Below are 22,995 nucleotides of genomic sequence, written 5' to 3'. Positions count from 1 at the left end.
GGTGGAGATACGTGGATGATATTTTTGCTATTCTGCAAGGGGATGGAAATAAAATAGAAACTTTTCTAGATGAGCTCAATAAGTTTGATAACAATATCCAGTTCACTTTAGAGAAAAGTAACAATAATAAACTGCCCTTTTTAGACATACTCATAGAAAGAAAAGAAACAGGATATGAATTCAGCACATATAGAAAGCCCACACATACAAACTCATATATTCATTTCTTCTCTTTTCATAGTCATGATATAAAAATAGGGGGGGGTTCTAACAGGTTTATTTCTTAGGGCAATGAGAACGTGTGACCCTTGCAAGATAGAGCAAGAAATAAATTACATCGATAAAAGCTTCGATGCATTAGCATACCCGGAATGGTTCAGAAAAAGGGCACTCAACAAAGCTAGAAAAATATTTTACAGAGCGAATGTAGAGAGTACATGGAATAAAGAAAACAAGAAAATAGTTGCCCTCCCTTTTATGCCTAAAATGAAACAAATCACTTCAAAAATGAAAGAAAGTCAATATAAATTTGTATATACCTTTGATAATACCTTAAAAAACAAAGTATGTAAAAATAAATTGGAAGGAGAAGACAGTAATACAGATGATGTAGCGGGGTATACATAATCAATTACAATAATTGTGGAGACAGATATGTGGGGGAATCAGGTAGGGGAATAAGGACTAGAGTCCAAGAACATAGAAGGGCAGTACAGCTTAACTCTCAGGGGAGTGCTATAGCTAGACATTGTTGGGAAAATGACCATAGGATGGATTTCAAAAACAGTAGGCTTATATACAAAAGCAACAAAATTAGTCACAGGAGGGTAGTAGAAGGTGCGCTTATCAGAGAGATCAAAGTAATTGAAGGAAACAAAGGTTTTACCTCAGAAGATCCCATAAGCCGAGCTTTGATATTAAAAGAAGCTAAGATTGACCCTGCTGACCTGGAGATTAGGTTTCCTGCCCAACAGACTTTCGGTGACCACACCCTTACCACAAGGGTGAATCCCATTGACCATCAGCTCAGGATATCAGAGCGACAAGAGGGGATTGGCAACTCTCAAGAAAACAACCAGAACAGCCATCGCATAAATGACAGCACAACGAGAAGAAGTTCCAGAAGACTGCTGGGCCTTGACCCAGGCTAACATCCCAAACATCTCTTGAGAATGGGCCACAGAAGGGACCTGAAAGTACTCGAGTAGGTGTGGAGTAAAAAAAAGGGGAGGTTTAAAAAAAAACTAAATGTAAATACTTAGAAGTAAACAAGTTACAAATTGAATTTGTGGGTTTTTTTCAATTTTGATGATCCTTAATAGAAGATGTGAAGCTACTCAAAATGTTTGCCCTCCTCAATCTAGTATAACCACTTAGATGTGGAGAGGGGCTCTTGAACACTAGTAATTTGTCTCCCTCAAATAGAGATTGCCATGTTGAAGTTGCATGGCTTCTGTATTTTTATTTTCAAACCATGTAAGGCAAGAGGGTTCTCAGACTTGGTGATATTATTCTCCCCATCCATTTTAATCTAAATAGGTTTCCATGTGCTTTCTCATTGTCTTTTCAGTCTATTTCATATTTTTACCAGCTTCCCTCCATCTTGCTAAATGTATACTATAGTTTTCCTAAGACAGTTGTGGAATTTTCTGATCTCCAATTATTTAAGCAAGGAGCAAATTTATTTCTGCTTTCTGCTGAGTCTCCTGAATGCTGTATCAAGTACTAGATCACTTTTAGTGTTCTGTTCTCTTTTGTATATTAATAATTATCACCTATTTCTATAACTTTTCTCTCTGCTGGCTGGTTTCCTTTGGAGCTGCCTTGGGTTTTTAGCTTGTTGACTCTGTCCATGAGGTTTTTCAGCTGAAGATAGAGATTAAAAAAAAAAAAAGGTATGAGAGATGCAGTTCCAGTTTTATCATGCTAATAAAAGATCTGGTAATGGTAATCACTTGTGACGTCATACGTTATGTTCCATAGTTGCTGCTGGTGCTGTCTAGCTTGAGTTACAAGAAGGAAATGGTATCCCTGGTTTTTTATTTTAAATATCCTGGCTTTGAGATACAGGGAGTATGAAGGTGCACATGTTGTGTATAGGAGCATACTTCCTATTAAGTACTACTTAGTTTAATTTAATGTGTCCTGACATTGTACGATACGTAGTCTTTGACACGGGATTGCTATTCTTTCTTTACTTTGAAATAAATTCCTTTATAATGTTAGTACTTTGAAACATGGTATTTTCTATGCTTTATTTTCCTTTGTTAATCCTTGACTGGAGGCAGAAATTATTAGTGGGATAAACTACACCAGGCAAGTCACTCGTTAAATTGGTTTTAAAACCAATCGTACTTTTTGTAGGTTGGGTTTACTGGCCTTAGCAAGGTGATGTACTGTCCCACCATCCTTGTCAATATGGTAGTCAGTGAGGTGAATGTTGGGTAAGATTCATAGAAATACCAATTTTCATATTAAAATTAGATATTTCTGTATTTACACACCTTTTTAAGTACCCACCCAGCCTCTTCTCAAACCAGTTTGTAGAAAACTGAGGCATAGGAAAGGGAGTTCCTCTGTCCTTACATACTGGAGGGAAGGAAATTGGGGGGGCGAAGAAGAAATAGACCAATAAACCAGGTACAACACCTCTCTGTCTTTCCTAACTTCCTAGTGAGTCAGTAGCTTGAAACTTAGTGTGTGAATGTAGATTGATATAGAAATAAGCAGTTTTAATATGAAAAGTAGCAGCATTTTATATAAACTCATCACTTCCTCACTGATCTCCCAACCCCGCATCTCTGGTGTGACTTGATTAGATTGCACAATGAACGATTCAGGGAACTTCTAGGATTGTATAATTGCTAACAATTTGGTATGTACTTAAGTCCACCTGGTATTTTTCTTTTACAAGGGTTTGACATGTCTGGGGTTATTGTGCAATGTAGAAAGAGGTTTTTATTAAAATACTGGATCAAGAGAGTTGGTTTTCATATAAAAAATTTTGTTTTTGTTCACCAGAAAATACTACAATGCACAAGCTGCCTATGCCCAAAGCAAGTTAGCTCAGTTAATGTTCACAAGAATCCTGGACAAGCACATTAAAGCAATGGATGGGAACATTTTAGTAAATGCAGTCCACCCAGGTGTTGTAGCCACTGAGCTTTTTCAGAAAGTAGCCTGGGCTCGACTTTTCCCTGGTTTGGCGAGGAAATTTTTAAAGGTAAGTTTGCTTTCAAATTAGTAATATTTTCTGTATATTATTCTAAGGTGTTTTAAAGAAGACTATTAAACTATTTTCGAGTTGAATAGTGTGGGCCTGAAAGACTGTTCTTTGAAGAAAACTGGTACTGCATGTGTAGCAGATTCTTATTGCACTGTACAAATTTCTCATTCTGGCAACTGGAATTCATTTAGTCATGGAAATCTACTCTCTCTGTGAGATTACATTGTTGAAGGCACCTGGTTTCACCATAGAATTTTTAAATTCTATGTTGACGCTGTGTGACAGTTGACAGGACTCGTGAAATGGGACTCTCTCTCTCCCTTGTTTGTATCTAAATGAGAATCTTCTCTGTTAAATGAGTCTCTACTCTGTTCCTCTTTTTTTTTTTTTTTTTTTTTTCCAGTATTACAGGTTTACATTCCTTTATCCAAAATTCCAAAGTCCAAAAAGCTCTGAAATCAAGTTTTTTGTGTAGGCTAGAGCATCTGCATAAAGTAGTACTATTAGGATCGATGAAATGTAAAGCTTAGTGAGAAAATTCTTGTGATAGCCATATAGTACACTATTGTATCATTTGACTTTGTGAAACCTAATTTTTCCTGATTTTAGGGAGTGGTACCATACATGAATGAGATATAAAATGTGTGTTTGTGAGAGAGAGAATATTGGCAAACTACTTTCCCTCGATTTGGTTGTTTACGTCAGTACATATTGTATATGACAGTTTTTTGCATGCAATAGTAAGTGGATGTTAATTGTAAGTATAATAGATTGTGCATTCTTTGACAAGTCAAGAATTTGGTAGGTGTTATTGAATGTAAGAAGCCTGTTAATTAGCTGAAAGCTAACTTAGAGATAATATGCATTATCAGTGGAATCTGCTGCAACCGAGATAGGCATAGGAATCTTAGCCTAGTAAATATACTGGAAAAGAAATCATACATGATACAGTGTAATGAGATAATGTTTTGGAACAAAATTTTAAGGATCACTTGATTCATGAGACCAGATATTAAACAATACACAAATTATGGTTCTTTTTGATGATGTGTATTTAAGGTTTATAAATTTTTTTTTTTTTTTTTTTTTTTTTTGTTTTTTTTTTTTTTATGAAATTTTCTTGGGTATTTATGGAGCAAGTTTCAGTTCCAAAATCTGAAAAATCCAGAAACCCAAAACAGGAGGCTCAAAGGGTTTTGGATAGGTATAGTGAACCTGTACTATAACCTCCCTCATGTTCCTCCCTCTTTTCTTCCATCTTGTTGTCCTACCTCTTGACTCCTACTTCTTGGTGCAACTGTAATGAAGTGTTTTCCCTTAGTTGAAGTGAAAAACCTGTATGTTCCTTCTAATTGCCAGTTTGACTTTTATCTTGCTCTTCAACTTCTCATAACATTTTCCACTGTTTTGATAATCTAGAGAGGATTCCAGCACACACTAGGTTTGATATGTCTCGTTAACCATTCAATAATGTTTGGACCCGAGAGGTACAAGTAAGCTTTTTCTTGTTGATAACTCGAGGGTAGAAATGCTTCAAGGGTTTACATTTTGATTTTTATGGTCTAACATTTTTTTATGCAGATTCTATTTATTCGTTTTTAAAGTATTAATAGTTTAGATTACAATAGATATTACTGTTTAAGTGCCTGTTACAATTATGATGCCAGATAACTTATTTTTGTGTATTCTAAATGAAACCTTAAGGCCAACCATGCATGAATGTAGAGATGCAGAACTGGGGTCACTGTTGAACTGTTTGCTGTAAATATGATTCAGCCACATGAAAATTTAGCTTGTTTAGTTGCATATGAGAAGAATTTTCTCATATTTGATGGGATCTCATCAGATTCTTTGTTGGGTTGTTTTTTTTCCCTTTATTTTTTGTTTTCATTCTGTGAAGGAAAAAAGATTGGAAATAAGATTGCTGATTCCTTTTTTTCTTTTTTTTTCAATTTACAGAAGCCCGAGCAAGGCTCAGACACTGTGGTATATGTGGCCTTATCTTCTGAAATTACAAACGGTGGCAACTATTATGAGAATTGCTCTATAACATGGCCTTCCAGTTTTTCTTCCAATCCAAAACATCTTCGAAGCCTATGGGACATCTCTTGTTCACAAGTGAATGTGAAGGAGTTTGGAGTCCTCTAGTACACTACACTAGTACCATGAAATTTGTTGACCATTAGAGCTGAAATCATAGTCAGTTCATGAGATTGTACTTTTATGTAAGTGCTTTTATATTTTTACCTCACTGTGATTTTTATAATAAATCTCTGTTTTTTATGATGAAATTTGAACCTTGCCCTTGTTTACCCTCTCTATATCTTACTAGTTTTTACTTTTTCATTCACTCAAAAACCAATGAAGACATAACTGGGAAGATATGTCAATTTAGCGTCTCCTTATCTCACCAGATTATTCATGAGAGGTAAGTATTGATGCTACATACACTGTAGAAATAGATAACTGTATTAGCCATAGAAAGCTTTGAGTAGACAAAGTTGTTTATCAGAGCCATCCTAAAATGAAAGTAGAAGGAAATCATGTATTAAGTTGATTTTGCCCTGCAAAGAACAAGAAGTTGATGGCTATTTTTCCATATATGGTTTTTTAACATCAAAGGAAATAGAGTTGTTTATTCTTTTAGGTAAAGTTAGGTGCCAAAGTAGGAACCATATATAAGTTTACCTTGTATTTCGAACTTAATCCATTCCAGAAGACTGTTCGAAGTACAATTTGTTCGAAATATGAAACTATTATACCCATAAGAAATAAAGGGAATCAGGATAATTTGTTCCAGCCAACCCAAAAAGTCCTCCTTTTCACATTTTTTCTATTATTAATGTGTTCAAAAGTTAAATCAAGAGTGTAAAGTAATGAAACAGTACATACGTTATATGAATTAAAATTTTCTAAATTTTATTTTTTCTGTGTACGATTTACAAACTTTGGTAAAAATGGCGCCGGCCGGCTGGGGGATGGAGGGAGGAGAGATGGGAACCCTTTTGAGCAAACCAAATTGATTGCAGTATGCAAAGGTTGGTAACAAAATACATTTTATTCACATTAGGTACAAAGATAATTAAAGGAATCGATAGTGTGTGTGTCCGATTGTGTCCGAGAGAGAGAGAGTGTAATCAGCGTGTTTACACTTGGTTCTTATGTGCACGAAATAGATTAATTATGCCACAATACATCAACTAACTGTTGGCAAATGGCAGACTTTTAAAAGAAACAAGGATTTTACAAACAAATAAGTAATAAGTTAAGAATGCAAAAAAAGGAAAGAGAAATAAAATAAATTTTCACAAGGAAGCCATTTAAACAAACAATCGAAGGCATGCAGAAGCTGGAAGCGGCGCCAATTTGTTTATTACAGAGCTAAATTACGTTTACAGTAGTAAAAATATCGTTTTATTAATAGGGCTTAGTTTTTCCGACCTCTGAGTCTCAAGTAGACTCTTCTCGGGCTGGTTCTCTGGGAGTAATTCTGAGAAGAAGAGAAAATAAAAAAATAAAAAAAATAAATAATAAAAAAATAAAAAAATTTACACTTTATTTGAGAAACCTGTCTTATTTAAAAAATTTATGATTTTATTAATTGAAAAATCTTTGCTTTCAGCAAGAATACTTTTCATTTATGAATTCCGTAAATAAATTAATCTTTGCTGGGTCCAATTTGGGCACTTGGTAAGTAAATGCTGTACTGTCATGGGTGTTTGACATCTATTACACTTTATTGGGTAAGCATGCGGTGCTGACATTAAGTGACCATGCAAGATTTTTGTGTGTGCTATACGGAGCCTTGTTAGGATCACCTCTTTTGATCATTCCTCCTGTGAGGATGTCCTCCATGCATACACTTCAGTTTTTATGTTTTTAAGTTTATTTGTTGTTGGTACTGAGGCCCATTCTCTTTTCCAATCCTGGTAAAGCAATGGTTTAACAGATGTTATCCAGTCTGACACTGGAGCATGTGTAATTGTTGGAGGGATAGTGCAGGCTAATTTGGCAGCTGAGTCTGCATTTTCATTTCCTTTATTCCCACGTGTGCTGGGATCCAACATATTTCTATTGATAATCCTGATTGGAGGAGTTTATGAATTTTTATTTGTATTTCCTGCACTATTTTGTTTACTGATTTAAACTGTCTTATAGCATGTATAGTGCTACGTGAGTCACTGAAAATAACAGACACACTTGCTTTTGCCTCAGATATCATATCAAGAGCCATCTGTATGGCTGTGACTTCAGCAGTAGATATTGATGATATTAAAGGTAGGCTTCTTTTGATTAACATATTTTTTGAATATGCAGATGCTCCTACTCCAACATTATTTTTGGAGCCATTTGTATATACCATAAATCTGTTTCCTTTTCTTCTAATGTGCTCCAGAGCATGTTGGAGGTACATTTCTGTACTCGTCATTTGCTTTTTTAAGTAGGTAAGACAGGGAGGTACGTATCTCTATTCGTTTTAAAATCCACGGTGGTGGCATTTCCATTGGTGGGTGAAAAATTGTATCTATGTTATGCAAGTTCATTATGTATTTAGCTCTTTTTGAGAAAGAGCTAGTACTATTAACTTCTGTTACTGGATTGCAGTTTTGAAAGCAGTCAGTTGCAGGAGACGATCCCGCTTGCTGTGAAAGACCTCTTCGTATTGTTATCAAATTACGGTGATGTTTTAAGGGCAACACACCTGCCTCTACCAGAAGTGAGCTTGTTGGGGACGATCGGAATGCTCCTGTGCACAATCGCACGCCTTCATGGTGCACTGCATTGAGAATTTTTAGTGCAGATTCTGAGGCAGATGAATATTTTGGACAGCAGTAATCTATTATGGATAAGGATGTTGCCTTATATATCATTAATAAAATGTCTCGCTTTGCTCCCCAATTAGTGTGTGGTAACTTTTTCAGTATGGCAAGGGCTTTGATGCCCTTGGCTTTAATGTATGTGATGTGCTCTTTCCAATTTAAATGTTGATCAAATATCACACTTAGATATTTGATTTTTTGTATAAAATTGTATTTCAGTGCTATAAAGGTGAAGTTTGATTGTTTGGTTCTTCAGCCATCTTTTGTCATTGTAGAAGATGATTGCTTTTGTTTTATCAGTTGAAAATTTAAATCCAACTGAATTTTTCCAACTACATATATTTGAAATGGCAGTACTGAGAACTCTCTGAGCATGTCTCAAATTACTGTAAAAAGCAATTATCACTAGATTGATGATTTACCATAACAAAAATAAAAGGGATTTGGGCAGATCGAGTGTAAGTGAAAGAAATGGGGGAATAATCATCCCAGATCAGCTAATAAGTCAATGGGAAGCAGAGCAGTTCTCTCTCTCTCTCTCTCTCTCTCTCTCTCTCTCTCTCTCTCTCTCTCTCTCTCTCTCTCTCTCTCTCTCTCTCTCTCTCTCTCTCTGCACACCGAACACTGACTCGAGCAAGTGTTTTTTTTTTTTTTTTACTGTGTTGCATTTGTCTTCATGTTTTATCATTGTTAAATTTATTGTGAAATATCACTTTTTATGTGAATTGGTATTGCTTTTACGTACATATTATAGTAAAAATTTTACTGTCTCTTCTCCTCAACAATACCACGACACACGATAACTTAAAATCATTCATTCATTATTCCTAAAGAATATAAACGCTACCTCCCTCTACATCAAGTTAGCTGTGTATCACCGCAATGATGATTGATTTTGTTAATCATTTGTGCTAAGTTTTATTGTGAAAAGCTTTGTTCTTTCATTTACTATTTTGTTAATATTCTTCAACTCAAGGTCCAAAGAGTATAGGAGGTCTTGTCAGCGCTAACCCAAAATAAGCTTCTGCCAGGTCGAGAGCGTGATGTCAACTCGACCTCACCTTATTAAACTACCACGAGGAAGGTCCTTTATTCATCCAATGGACGATAGCAAATACTGTGTGTTTGCGGATGCTCTACATCTTGTTAAGCTTTTTAGAAATAATTCTCTTGACCATGGATTCATATTGCCGGATGGTACAGTTGCCTCAAAGTGTTCCTTTACCCCGTCCCCTCTGTTTCATGATAATGGTCTGGTAACACAGCAATGAAGCCTGTTTGTCTTGTAACGACGGATGTGAATGGTCGAGCTATTGGATGCCAATGTTCATATTTTCTAATCACTACTGTAGACAATATGTTAATGATATACGAATAATAGTTCACATGACCAGTCAGTCCTTATTAACCATAATCATTAACCTTTGTTCCATTCAGGTGTGGCTGTGCAGGCGCTTCCTGGGATCCTACTTTTGTTCATGGTAGATCATTATTGGGTGTCGATTTCAGAACATTATTTGAATGGAAATACTCTTTGGTTTGTTCATGCCACTTACCTGACAGATATATATATAGCTGTATTTTCTGACGTCCGACAGAAATTTCAAAACTCGCGGCACACGCAGTGGGGGCGGCCAGGTGGTGTACCCATTCCCGCGCTGGAGGCGGATATCAGGAACCATTCCCATTTTCTATTCATATTTTTTTCTGTCCGCCGGTCAGTAAAACATCTGTTTACAGACCTCTGCTCAGGATTTTTTGGAAATTGACTCGCTTTTAAGTATCTGATTGATTTTTTTGGTATTGAATTGGATTGTTGAATTGGCATGCGCGATAGTGGACCGTTTTTGATTTTGGATTGACTTTTCTCTATAAGATATGTCTGGATCAAGTGTTGTGAGTTTCAGAGTGTGTGTGAGGGCTGATTGTAAGGTGAGGCTACCGAAAGCATCGGTAGACCCCCACACAGTATGTATGAGTTGTAGGGGGCTTAATTGTTTGATTGATCATCGGTGCAATGAATGTGAGAAATTGACTGATGATGAATGGAGAGCATATGAGTCCTATCGCCTTAAATTGGAGCGCGATAGGATCAGGAGGTCTTCCTCAAGGAGTGGTTCTTCCAAAGGTAAGACTAACGTTTCTCCTGCTCTAACACCTGTAGTGTTTACAACCCCTAAACCTGTGTTGCCTTCGGGCTCTGATTCTGTGTCGGAGGAGCGGATGCTCTCTCTATGATTTTGGAGTCTCTTCGCACTCTGGAGACCAAAGTGAAAGCCTTAGAAACTGGCTCGGTGCAAGTGTGTGATCGTGCCCCCAGTGTTGTGGAGGGGGCGTCAGATCGGTGCCCATAATGCCTCTAGGCCTAGACCTCTATCAGACTCCCAAGACCAGGGAGGAGGTATGTCGAAAGCCGCCAAGAGGGTTACGGGGGCTTTCCCACCGATCTGGCGTCCCTTCGGCAGACCATGTAGCAAAGACCCAGGCTGCCAAGGACCGTGCACGAGCACGCGTCATGAAGGAGTGCTTCTCGTCCTCCGAAGCGTCCTCCCCGCGCAAGGGGTGGAGCGCTCGGAGAGACTCTCGTCCGTTAAAGAGGACGTTTCTTGCGGAGGACGCTTCACGTCCTCTTTCGCCGCTTTCGTCGGAAGACGCTTATGATGTCTTTCCGCCTCAGAAGAGAGGTAGGATCTCCTCCGATGAGGACGCTAGGTTTGCGCGCACAGGCGCGTTATACCTGAGAAACAGGTAGCTGTACCTGTGAGAAGGAAGGAGGCGTCCCCTCGCCCCTCGTCTTCTCACAGGACCAGTCCTGCTTCCTCTGCTCATTCTTCTCCGACGAAGAACATTCTTTTGTCCTTCAGGACCAGCTATCCTCGCTTATGGCTCAGAGGACTCGCCCAGCAGCAGTCGAGCCTAAGCGGAGGAGGACCTTAGACTGCCTGTCAAGAGGACTAAGCAGTCTCCGTCTCCTTCACCTACTGCGTCTCGTTCGCCGATCGCTTCTCCTTCAGCGATTCGCCGATCTCGTTCGTCTTATAGAAGGACGTTACGTCAGGACGCTCTGTACGAGGACGCTCGGCAGGACGTTCGGCAAGACGCTCGTCAGGACGCTTGTCAGGACGCTCGTCAGGACGCTTGGCAGGACGCTAGGCAGGACGTTCGTCAGGACGCTTGGCAGGACGCTAGGCAGGACGTTCGTCAGGACGCTCGCCAGGACGCTACACAGGACGCTCGGCAGGGCGCTCTCCAGGACGCTAGACAGGACGCTTGGCAGGAAGCTCGCCAGGACGTTCAGGCCTCCTTTCAAGACGTTTTTGGGGATTCTGAACAAGAAGTCTTACCCCCAGACGCTATTTTACGCGCTCAGGCACGTATGCCAGCGAAGAGATGTAAGGACGCTTCTCGGGCAGGTGAGACTGCCGCGGAAGGCGCTGAAGACGCTCGTCCTCCTCAGGACGCTCTACCATCAACGAGTAGTAAGCGTCATAAAGAAGACAGCCGTAATAAGGCTGCATCTTGCAAGGATAGGGGTCCTTTGATCTTGCTAAGACCCGCCAATAGGACGCCTTCTCCTGACAGACGTTCTCCTCTTCCGTTTAGAGAAGAAGGAGAACTAGTAGTTCGGCTGAATCGGGTGAAGGAGGAACCTGCTACAGCCCCTTCTATCTCGGACTATAAGGTTCTAGTTAGACTCTTGCGTTCTTCTTTTGAGGACAAATTTCAGCCCGCAGCTCCAAGTCTCCTCCTTCACAGTTTTCTTCATCGAAAAACTGGGAAAATCCCGGAGTTTGTAGAGATGAAAACTTCTCTATCAACGAAACGTGCTTTCAAGAAGCTCCAGGATTGGATGATAAGAAGGAGAGACCAAGGCAAGACGACCTTCGCCTTGCCTCCTACTAGACTTAGTGGCGAAAGGGGGCATTTTTATTGGTATAAATGACCGCAAAGACGAAGTGGGAGTTCGTATCCCTTCTTCGGCTCAAGGAGATTTCTCCAGCCTTGTAGACTTACAGAGGAGGTCGCTTTTACCCTCTGCCAAGGTAACTTGGACCGCGTCGGAGACTGACCATCATTTGAAAGGTCTGCTCAGGACTGGTGGAGTCTTCAACTTCCTTGACTGGTGTTTGGGAGTTCTGGATTTGCAAGCGAGAAGCCCAGAATCTCTTAGTCTGGGGGAGCTGTCCAGCGTTGTGTTAGCGTGTATGGACAAAGCTGTCAGGGATGGTTCGGAAGAGCTCGATCTCACTTTGGAACAGCTTTGTTAAAAAAGAGCTTTGCTGTGCAACTTCACAGCTCGTTCGGTGACGCCAGCTCAGAAAGCGGATTTGTTGTTTTCGCCTCTTTCGAACCATCTCTTCCCCCAGACTTTGGTAAAGGACCTGACGAACAGCTTACAAGAGAAGGCTACTCAGGATCTTTTGGCCCAGTCTACAAGACGGTCGGCCGTACCTTCAACCTCTTCGGCTGCAGTTCGTCCGCCGAAGAAAGTAAAGCCCTTTCGTGGGGCTCCCCCTCGAGAGCAGCTCCTCGAGGGAGAGGGTTTTCACGAGGAAGAGCTTCTTTTAAGCCAAAGCCTTCCAAGTGAAAAGTATGTCCTTTCAGACACCAGTCGGAGCCAGACTGAAGTATTTTGCGGGAGCGTGAGAGAGAGAGACACGGACTCTTGGTCCCTCAGGATCGTGGAGCAGGGGTACAAGATCCCCTTTTTAGATCTTCCTCCTCTTTCTACGACTCCCAGAGACCTTTCTCCATCCTACCAAGGAGAAAAGAAGAAAGTCTTGTTCGATCTCCTTCAGCAGATGATCGAAAAAAGAGCGGTGGAACAAGTCGCGGACCTGGGGTCCCAGGTTTCTACAACAGAATCTTCCTAGTACCAAAGCAGTCGTCAGGGTTGGCGTCCAGTTCTAGATGTAAGCAGGCTCAATCTTTTCGTGGAAAAGATCAAATTCACGATGGAGACGCCTCATTCTGTCTGGGGGAGCGTTGAGACCGGGCGAACTGGATGGTATCCTTGGACTTGCAGGACGCGTACTTCCACATCCCGATCCACCCTCTTTCAAGAAAGTATCTAAGATTTTGTCTTTGAACAACAAAGTATGGCAGTTCAGAGCGATGTGCTTCGGACTGACCACGGCTCCGATGGTGTTCACAGTAGTGATGAAGAACGTAGCGAGGTGGCTACACTCTTCGGGAATAAGAGTTTCCCTATACCTCGACGACTGGTCTGATCAGAGCGTCGTCGAGAGAGAAGTGTCTGAAGGACTTGCAGTTCACTTTAGCCTTAGCGAAGTCCCTGGGACTTCTGGTCAACCTCGAAAAGTCGCATCTGACCCCAACACAGTCCATCGTGTATCTGGGGATTCAGATGGATTCAGTGGCTTTTCGAGCGTTTCCGTCCCAGGAACGTCAGCGGCTAGGCTTAGAAAAGATCTCAGCCTTTCTAAGGAAAGAGACTTGCTCGGCGAGGAATGGATGAGTCTGCTGGGGACCATTTCCTCGCTGGAAAGGTTTGTTTCCTTGGGAAGACTGCACATCAGGCCTCTCCAATTCTTCCTTGGCAGACGAGTGGAAGGCCAAAGACGATCTCAATGCAGTATTGAGAATATCGATTCCGATCAAGAACCACCTAAGATGGTGGTTGGACCCTCAGAAGCTTCAAGAGGGCGTGTCCCTAAGTCTTTTGAGCCCCGACCTAGTGTTGTTTTCAGACGCTTCCATCACAGGATGGGGAGCAACACTAGGGGGGAAGGAAGTGTCAGGCTCCTGGAGAGGGGAACAGGTAGCCTGGCATATAAATGTCAAAGAACTGGCAGCAGTATTTCTGTCCCCTGCAGTTCTTCGAGAAGAGTTTGGAGAACAAGATTGTTTCAGATAAACTCGGACAATACCACAGCACTCGCTTATTTAAAAACCAGGGAGGAACACACTCCAGAACGTTGTACTCCCTAGCGAGAGAGATTCTGCTGTGGGCAAAAAGGAAAGAGGTAACGATCCTGACGAGATTCATTGCAGGTGTGCAAAACGTCAGGGCAGACCTTCTCAGTCGTCGAAACCAAGTCCTTCCGACGGAATGGACCTTGCACGAGGACGTTTGTCGAGACCTGTGGACGCTGTGGGGACGTCCACTGGTCGACTTATTCGCAACGTCAAGGAACAAGAGACTTCCTCTTTACTGCTCCCCAGTCCTGGATCCAGAAGCAATCGCGGTAGACGCTTTGCTTTGGAATTGGACGGGCCTAGACCTATATGCCTTCCCACCATTCAAGATTCTGGGGGAAGTCATGAGGAAGTTTGCGGCCTCGGAAGGGACAAGGTTAACCCTGATCGCTCCGATGTGGCCAGCGAGAGAATGGTTCACAGAGGTCATGTCTTTCCTTGTAGACTTTCCAAGGACATTGCCCTGGAGGAAAGATCTACTCAAACAGCCTCACTTCGAAAGGTTTCACCAAAACCTCTCCGCTCTGAGTCTGACTGCGTTCAGACTATCGAAAAGTTGGCCAGAGCGAGAGGTTTTTCGAAAGCAGCTGCGAGAGCAATCGCACATGCGAGACGTGCTTCCACAAGAGCTGTTTACCAGTCGAAGTGGGCTTCCTTCAGGGCATGGTGTAAAAAGGAGGGAGTTTCCTCTTCCTCGACCTCTGTGAACCAGATAGCTGATTTTCTGCTATTTCTCAGAAATGTGCAGAAATTAGCGGTCCCTACCATCAAGGGATATAAAAGCATGTTGTCAGCGGTTTTTAGGCACAGAGGCCTAGACCTGTCTGACAACAAGGATATTCATGACCTTTTGAAGTCTTTCGAGACCTCGAAGGTTCCTCAAATGAGACCCCCTTCATGGAATCTGGATGTAGTCCTGAAATTCCTTATGTCGAACACTTTCGAACCGCTTCAGACAGCGTCTCTTCGGAACCTGACAAGGAAGGCTCTTTTCCTAACTTCTCTTGCGACGGCTAAGAGAGTTAGTGAAATTCAAGCGTTTAGCAAGTTAATGGGCTTCAAAGGGGACAATGCTGTCTGCTCGTTGAACCCATCTTTCTTGGCGAAGAATGAAAATCCTTCGAACCCTTGGCCGAAGACTTTCGAGATCAAGGGTATGTCAAGTCTGGTGGGCCAAGAACCAGAGAGAGTCCTTTGCCCGGTAAGGGCTCTCAAGTTCTACGTGCATAGAACTAAAGAGGTTAGAGGTCCCTCAGGTAACCTCTGGTGCTCTGTGAAGAGGCCAGAGTTACCTTTATCGAAGAATGCTGTGGCTTTCTTTCTAAGGGACACCATTCGGGAGGCTCATTCATCTTTCCAGAAGACTGATTTGAGCCTCTTCCGAGTAAAAGCGCATGAAGTACGAGCCGTCGCTACCTCTCTTGCCTTCCAAAAGAACATGTCAATCAAGGACATCCTCGATTGTACCTTTTGGAGGAGCAACTCCGTCTTCGCCTCACATTACCTAAGGGATGTGAGAACGATCTATGACGATTGTAATGCACTGGGGCCATACGTTTCTGCGGACACAGTATTGGGGTCCGGAAGTAGCTCTTTCCCTATTCCTTAGTTAGGTTAAGTTAGGTGTTGTGTTTTTAGGTTGTGCTTGTTGAGTCTTATGAAGATCTCCCATCCGTTAGTTAGTTTTAAGGGGTTTCTGTGTATAGTTGGTCAGGTGGTGGTCAGTTGCTTCGTTGCCCTCATTTGTATGGCCTCGATGATCTTGTCACGCTGAGGTCTCGCACCCGTTGACAGATCATCCAGAGCGCACCAGCACTACAGGTCTCCACCTGGCTGGCAACTCTGTAATTAAGCAAAAGCAGCCTTACGTGACAGTAATCACATAGTCTACTTTGCAAACAGGTAAGGAACCAAGATGTATATCATCTACTTAATTTTAGTTTCCCAAAAAATCCTATTCTGTCTTTTCCCACCATCCGAAGGTGTGATTCAGCTATATATATATCTGTCAGGTAAGTGGCATGAACAAAATGTTATTGTTATTATACAATTAAGTTTGTTCATACTTACCTGGCAGATATATATAATTAAAGTGCCCGCCCTCCTCCCCTCAGGAGACAGAGGCATTAATAAAAATATGAATAGAAAATGGGAATGGTTCCTGATATCCGCCTCCCAGCGGCGGGAATGGGTACTACCACCTGGCCGCCCACTGCGTGTGCCGCGAGTTTTGAAATTTTCTGTCGGACGTCAGAAATACAGCTATATATATATCTGCCAGGTAAGTATGAACAAACTTAATTGTATAATAACAATAACATATTTACACAATCCATCTATTTATAAAGTAATGAAACTATAAACCGCAAATACAAAGACCTATAAATATAATTTCATAAGGGCAATTATTATAGCCATTGACAGGTTACAATATGGAAGGCTTTGGGGGAAAATGATAGACCACCAGATGTATAAAGGAACTAATGTATCCAGTGTGTCACTCATACTTGTTTTTTATTCAAGCCACTTCTCACCAGAGTAGCCTAGATAGAAAATTTCTTTGGCCGGTATTTATCTCGAGTCATCCGAGTAACAACACACCTTAACCACCCTGATGGTCCTTATATACCAACCCAAGAGTGGATAAAAAGGAATACTTTGCAGTCGATATGAGTTTTCACTTCAGCCTTTCATCTCGTGGGATTCGTGACTGGATTTCTTGTCACTAAAGTCTTGAATTTGTCGACTATTTATGATCCCGTGGATTTGTCAGTTCATTGAATTCAAGATACATTTTGCCATTTTTGCATCCTTGTCCATTAATTTTTTATTTATTTTTAATAAAATTTTAATTGTAACTGAATTTGATTAGTTTATAGTTTGTGAAAATGAGCACCAAACTAATCTTGAAAGGAACACATAGTTCATTTGGCTACATCCACTATAATTGTTATTAATTCTTTTTCATGTTTAACAAGCATTGTTCCTGATTCCAGTAATTGCAGCTTTGTATTATCCTGACCCTTCCCTGATTAGAGCATCAGTGTCAATTTTTGCTTTCCTTATCGTTAGGATCAAATTAAATGAGAGTCCGTTTAACCAACGGCTCCCCCACCCCCCATTACTGATTCTCCAACCCACCCCCCCATCCCTTACCTATTACCCATCCTCCAGTCCCACCCTCCCTCCATCCTTAGGTAGCCCTGCAACCTCCCAGGTCACTCCTCACGAGATGTGGTGTGGAAAAATCAGTAATCCTAATATTTCAACGGTCACATGACCATTCTTTCCCCTCTTTTACAAAGCTCTGGAACTGCAGTCTAATAAGTTCTGTTTGCCTTTGCTTAAAGGTCAACTCTTGATATTCTAATACTATCTTGTTTTTTGTTCTTGATTTTGTTGGGAGGGGGTTTTGGTTTGGTCATAATACCTAACTCATTCATTCTCCTCATGATTAGAAAGCAGCAGTACTTAAGTCTAACAGAATTTAGTGTTGCCCTTGACATGGTAGCCAAAAGGCTTCTACAAATGATTAACCTGTTATTTAATTTTTTGAGTAAATTTGATTTGACCGGCATTTCACCAAGCCTAATTTTCCTTTCGAAGAAATGAAATTCGTTACAACCTATTATATATGTTTATAAGAAGCAGATAAAGCTTTCTGACATCTCAGGATATAATTATGAGATAAAAGTGTTTTTGAAAGTAAAGCAACAGGATGCACAAACTTTTTGTTCCTTCTTTCGGTGCTTTTCCTGTCAATCATGAACATCTTAAGCAGGTAAACGCCAACCAAACCTACATATGAGTAGTGAAAGATGTTTTACATACACACACTGCACTGAAGGTAGTGTAGAGACCACAAGGCTGGGTTCTTCTGACCTTAGCCTAGGCCTATGTCTGACATCGGAATACCATGACTGACAGTGATATAGTCTCTCTGTCTTCAGCCCTCGAAAATTTAGGCGGAGGCCACAATTTATATAAAGTATGTCATTGGTTTCTAAACTAAAAGGCCAGATTCTTCTGACCTTGGCCTAGGCCTGCAGGACATTCATCAAATGACTCTTTAACTTAGTCTAGGGTTCTATGTCCTTGATGATTTAATCAGAAGCGGCAATATATTTGATGTGTTTTAATAGAAACTAAACACTGCTCTGCATTGAAGTCTCCAGGTATATAGATAACTACTTACTGAAGAGCAAGCAGCATTGAAGTCTCTAGAAATATGGACAACTACTTAACCCTTATTAGACAGGTAAATATATCAATATGCAGCTAATCAAGCTAGGTAAACTTTGAGGTGGGCCAGTTTACGAAACAATCCATCAATGGAAAGAGAAAGATATGCAGGAATATGGATAACTACTTACTAGGGAGTAGCATTGAAGTCTCCATAAATATAGATAACTACTTACTGGAGAGCAGCATTGTAATATGCGTGAATATAGATAACTACTTACTGGAGGCAGCATTGAAGTCTCCATGAATATAGATAACTGCTTACAGGAGAGAAGCTTTGAAGTCTCCAGGAATATGGACAACTACTTACTGGAGGTAGCATTGAAGTCTCCATGAATATGGATAATTATTTACTGGAGAGAAACATTTTGAAGCCTCAATGAATGTAGATAACTATTTGCCGGAAAGAGGCATTAACGTCTCCAGGAATATGGATAGCTACTTAATGGAGAGAAGCATTGAAGTCTCCAGGAATATGGATAACTGCTTACTGGAGGTAGCATTGAAGTCTCCAGGAATATGGATAAATACTTACTGGAGAAGCATTGAAGTCTTGAGGAATATGGATAACTACTTATTGCAGAGCGGCATTGAGGTCTCCATTAATGTAGATAGCTACTTACAGGAAAGAACCATTGAAGTCTCCAAGAATATGGATAACTACTTACTAGAGAGAAGCATTGAAGTCTCCAGGAATATAGATAACTACTTACTGGAGAGCAGCATTGAAGTCTCCAAGGACATGGATAACTATTTACTGGAGGTAGCATTGAAGGCTCCATGAATATGGATAACTACGTACTGAAGAGAAGCATTGAAGTCTCAAGGGTTATGGATAACTACTTACTAGAGGCAGCATTGAAATCTCCAGGACACATAACTACTTACTGGAGACAGCATTGAAGTCTCAAGGGATGTAGATAGCTACTTACTGGAGGCAACATTGAAGTCCCCAGGGATATAGATAACTACTTAATGGATGCAGCATTGGAGTCTCCAGGTCACAGATAACTACTTACTGGAGACAGCATTGAAGTCTCCAGAAATGTTGATAACTACTAACTGAAGACAGCATTGGAGTCTCCAAGTCAAAGATATCTACTTACTGTAGCCAGTATTGAAGTCTCCAAGAATGTAGATAACTACGTCCTGGAGGCAGCATTGTAGTCTCTAGGTCACAGGTAACTACTAACTGGAGGCAGCATTGGAGTCTCCAGGTCACAGATAACCACTTACTGGAGACAGCATTGAAGTCTCCAGAAATGTAGATAACTACTAACTGAAGACAGCATTGAAGTCTCCAGGTCAAAGATATCTACTTACTGTAGCCAGTATTGAAGTCTCCAGGAATGTAGATAACTACTTCCTGGAGGCAGCATTGTAGTCTCTAGGTCAAAGATATCTACTTACTGGAGACAGCATGGAAGTCTCCAGGGCGTAGATAAAAATATTACTGAGGCAGCATTGGAGTCTCCAGGAACACAGATAACTACTTACTGGAGACAGCATTGAAGTCTCCAGGGATGTAGATAACTACCTACTGAAGGCAGCATTGGAGTCTCCAGGAACACAGATAACTACTTACTGGAGACAGCATTGAGTCTCCAGGGGGGGGATGTAGATAATACCCTACTGGACAGCTTGGAGTTCAGGAAATACAGATAATACCTTACTGGGACAGCATTGACTCGATTGTAGATAACTACCTATGAAGGCAGCCTTGGAGTTCTCCAGGAACACAGATAAATACTTACTGGGAGGCAGCATGAAGTCTCCAGGGGATGTCCCAGGAACACAGGGATACACTTAAACTTAACCTTGGAGGCAGAATTTGAAAGTATCAAGGGAATTGGTAGACTTGGAGATTTCAATGCTGCCTTCAGTAAGTAGATATCTACATTCCTGTAGACTGATTTCTCTCTCTAGTAAGGTGTTATCCATATTCCTTGAGAATGGGCCACAGTTAAGGCTTGAAAGTACTCAAGTTTTAGTAAAATACTATATTAACACTCACAACTAAACAATTTATAATCAGTAATCTTGTTGGTTTCTTTTTTCAATGTAAGGAATTTTACAAGAATGATAATTTCACCAAAAAAGGACTAATAGCTTCAATCAATCTTTATTGCTTGAGTCCTATAACAAAGGTTAATACGACATTATGGTTGTGAAAAACACTGAACATGACAATTGTGTATTACTACATAGTTTTTAGTTAGGTGCTATAAATTCATTTATGAAACCAGCTGAATTTTATAAAGGAAACTCATAATTATATAATTACAAAAAGCTTGAGTTATTTACTTTTTAGCAATGATTATGACCAAGGACCAGCTCAAGTGAGGGGAGAGATTTAGCCATTTAAGTTAAATGTAAAGAAATAAAATCAAAACTTGAATACTGAAAGCAAAAGCAATTCAATTCAGCTCTTATTTCTATGTATCTACCCATTTAAGGTGCATCTGGTTGCAAGGTCAAATTGCTAATTGTATACATATAAATATTCAGTATTAAAAGTGAAATACCTTACAAAGCACTCAATTACATTACGCAGGGTAATTCCATTGTCAAGTTGGTCTTTAAAAACCTATGAATTCATATGAACTCTGCTCTTCTGCGAATGATCGTCGTGGAGTTTACTTTCATAAAAATGAAAATACAATTGATGATTTCTTCTTGATTGTTTTGTTAGGTCACATGTGACCTCACTAAAATTGCTGTGTCGCCGTCCACGAAGAGACAGCAATATTGGTGAGGGTGTGAAATTGACACTAAATAATGATCTACCAAGGACAAAAGTATGATCCCAGCAAATGCCTGCAGCAGCCACACCTAAATGGAACAAAGGTTGACGATTATCGTTAGTAAGCACTGAATATGATTTTCACCATTGCTATTTTTATTATTCTGTTGTTATACGATTTTTCTATATATTTAACAACTCAATTTACTGGTAATGTAAACTATTATTCTTATATCATTAGTAATATCATTAACACATTGTCTACAGTAGTGATTAGGAAATATGAGCATTGGCATCCAATATCTCCACCATTCATATCCGTCATTACAAGACAAACAGGCTCCATTGCTGTGTTACCAGACCATTTTAATGAAACATAAGGGGATGTGGTAAAGGAACACTTTAAGGCAACTGTATGTAGTACATACGCTCACAATGGTCCAGTTAGAGAGCTAATAAAGAGGAATGAAGTGATCTTCGGACAGCTTATAAACTTTCTGAAAAACATATCAATGTTATTATAGGTATGCAACGAATGAGTTAAACTTGCTGTGAAACTGCTGTCCAAAAGTACTTATAAATCTTTTGATCACTTTGACAACCAAGGATATTTGAAAGAAGGGCTGGAAAATTACAAGCCATTTCATTCGGCTTGTTGATAGATAGTTTGATCCGTTTTATTCTCGATTGCCAACAATAGAAAATCATACATAAAGAAATGCTTGTGACTAACCCTGTAAATGCAAGACAAAATCTTTCAAGACATGAGTAGAACCACTAAAGAAATGAAAGTGAAGAAAAGTACAGTGCTCTATCCTTTGTCTTAACTTGCTGAAAATGAAAAAAAAAAAAATTGGCATGACGTATACTCTAAATTACTGACTAAATCAGGCTGGGTTGGGGAACTTTTTTGGTTGCAAAAGTCAAATGGGAGCATACTATCAGCACCCATCACCAGTTGCATTTAAACATCGTCACAGAGCCCACCTTTTAGGAAAAGACTGCACACTTGTAAGCTCAAAGAGCAACGTTTAAAACTGCAATAGTGAAAATGTAACATCCGCCTCATTTTCCCACGTCCCTGACAAGTAAGACACATCATTGGAAGACGAAGGAAATTCCTTCAGAAAGAACCCAGTATATCAGCAATTATATTTTGCCTACCAGTATTTAATAAAGAGGATCAAAGTGATGACTTCAAAGACCAGGAAGTTAAAGAACAAACATGGGAAGATGCCATATGTTGGCGGGTTCATTGCTCACAAGTTTCCACAACTGGAACCTTTAGGAGCAAAAGTAACAAAGGAAGTGAAGGGAAACTAATGAAACCTAGTGTTTCTTGATCATTTGACATGTATGGATAAGATGTTTGATTCTCACCATGGGAGGAAAATGTTTTAACAGCCTTAAAAAGAACGATAATTAAATTAGTGGATATAATTAGCAGTCACATCCAAATAACTTCAGAAGTCGAAATATTTTGTTCCATGCCATACAGTTTTTAGAATTCTAAATCTGAACAGACACTTTAATAGTTCCAGAAAAGCGGTGCATTTAATAATGGATATAAAGAAGAAAGCAAAGGTAGGTTTTCTATAATTTCAATGTTATTTGGCAAAAATGTTTTAATGATCTCTCTTATGATTATTCTTCTTAACATCGTAGAATGAAGAACCTACATCTGACTATTAATTTAATTATCGAATAGCTTAGAGTATTTAGAAAAATAAAAAAAAGAGAAAGTAAAGACAGGATTGCTATAGGTTAAGGGGGCAGACTGCGGTTATTGTGACGTCACGCACCTAGCTGTTTAATCCTGTACCCTAGTTTAAGCTGCGCCTGACAAGACCTTATATTCTCTAGACCTTGGTTTAACCAGACCGTCTCACTCGGCACACCGAGCGCTGGCTCAATTAAGATTTTTTTCTGTATTTCATTTGATTGTTTTCATATTTTATCAGTACGTTCAATTTATTGTGAAATAACATTTAATTTTTTGTGTGAATTGGTACTGCTTTTACGTA

At 40.1% G+C, this 22,995-nt stretch overlaps 1 protein-coding gene across 7 annotated transcripts in view; it reads left to right on the top strand.

The window, feature by feature from the left end:
• Positions 1 to 22,995, top strand: part of LOC135210254 (dehydrogenase/reductase SDR family member on chromosome X homolog) — a 310,210-nt gene that overhangs the window by 278,314 nt on the left and 8,901 nt on the right. For 5 of the 7 annotated variants that reach the window (XM_064243108.1, XM_064243109.1, XM_064243110.1 and 2 more), the window contains exons 6-7: positions 3,022 to 3,223; positions 5,186 to 5,523. In XM_064243108.1, coding sequence (XP_064099178.1) covers positions 3,022 to 3,223; positions 5,186 to 5,374 — 391 coding nt within the window. In that variant the 3' untranslated portion in view covers positions 5,375 to 5,523. Of the gene's footprint in view, positions 1 to 3,021; positions 3,224 to 5,185; positions 5,524 to 5,593; positions 5,655 to 22,995 lie in introns of those variants that run through there. The other 2 variants (XR_010313478.1, XR_010313479.1) reach the window with 2 other exon arrangements.

The sequence above is a fragment of the Macrobrachium nipponense genome, chromosome 39 (assembly GCF_015104395.2).
Source record: "Macrobrachium nipponense isolate FS-2020 chromosome 39, ASM1510439v2, whole genome shotgun sequence".
In the NCBI taxonomy this organism is placed as follows: domain Eukaryota; kingdom Metazoa; phylum Arthropoda; class Malacostraca; order Decapoda; family Palaemonidae; genus Macrobrachium; species Macrobrachium nipponense.
The sequence above is the reverse complement of the archived record's forward strand: the minus strand, read 5'-3'. Positions and strand labels throughout refer to the sequence as shown.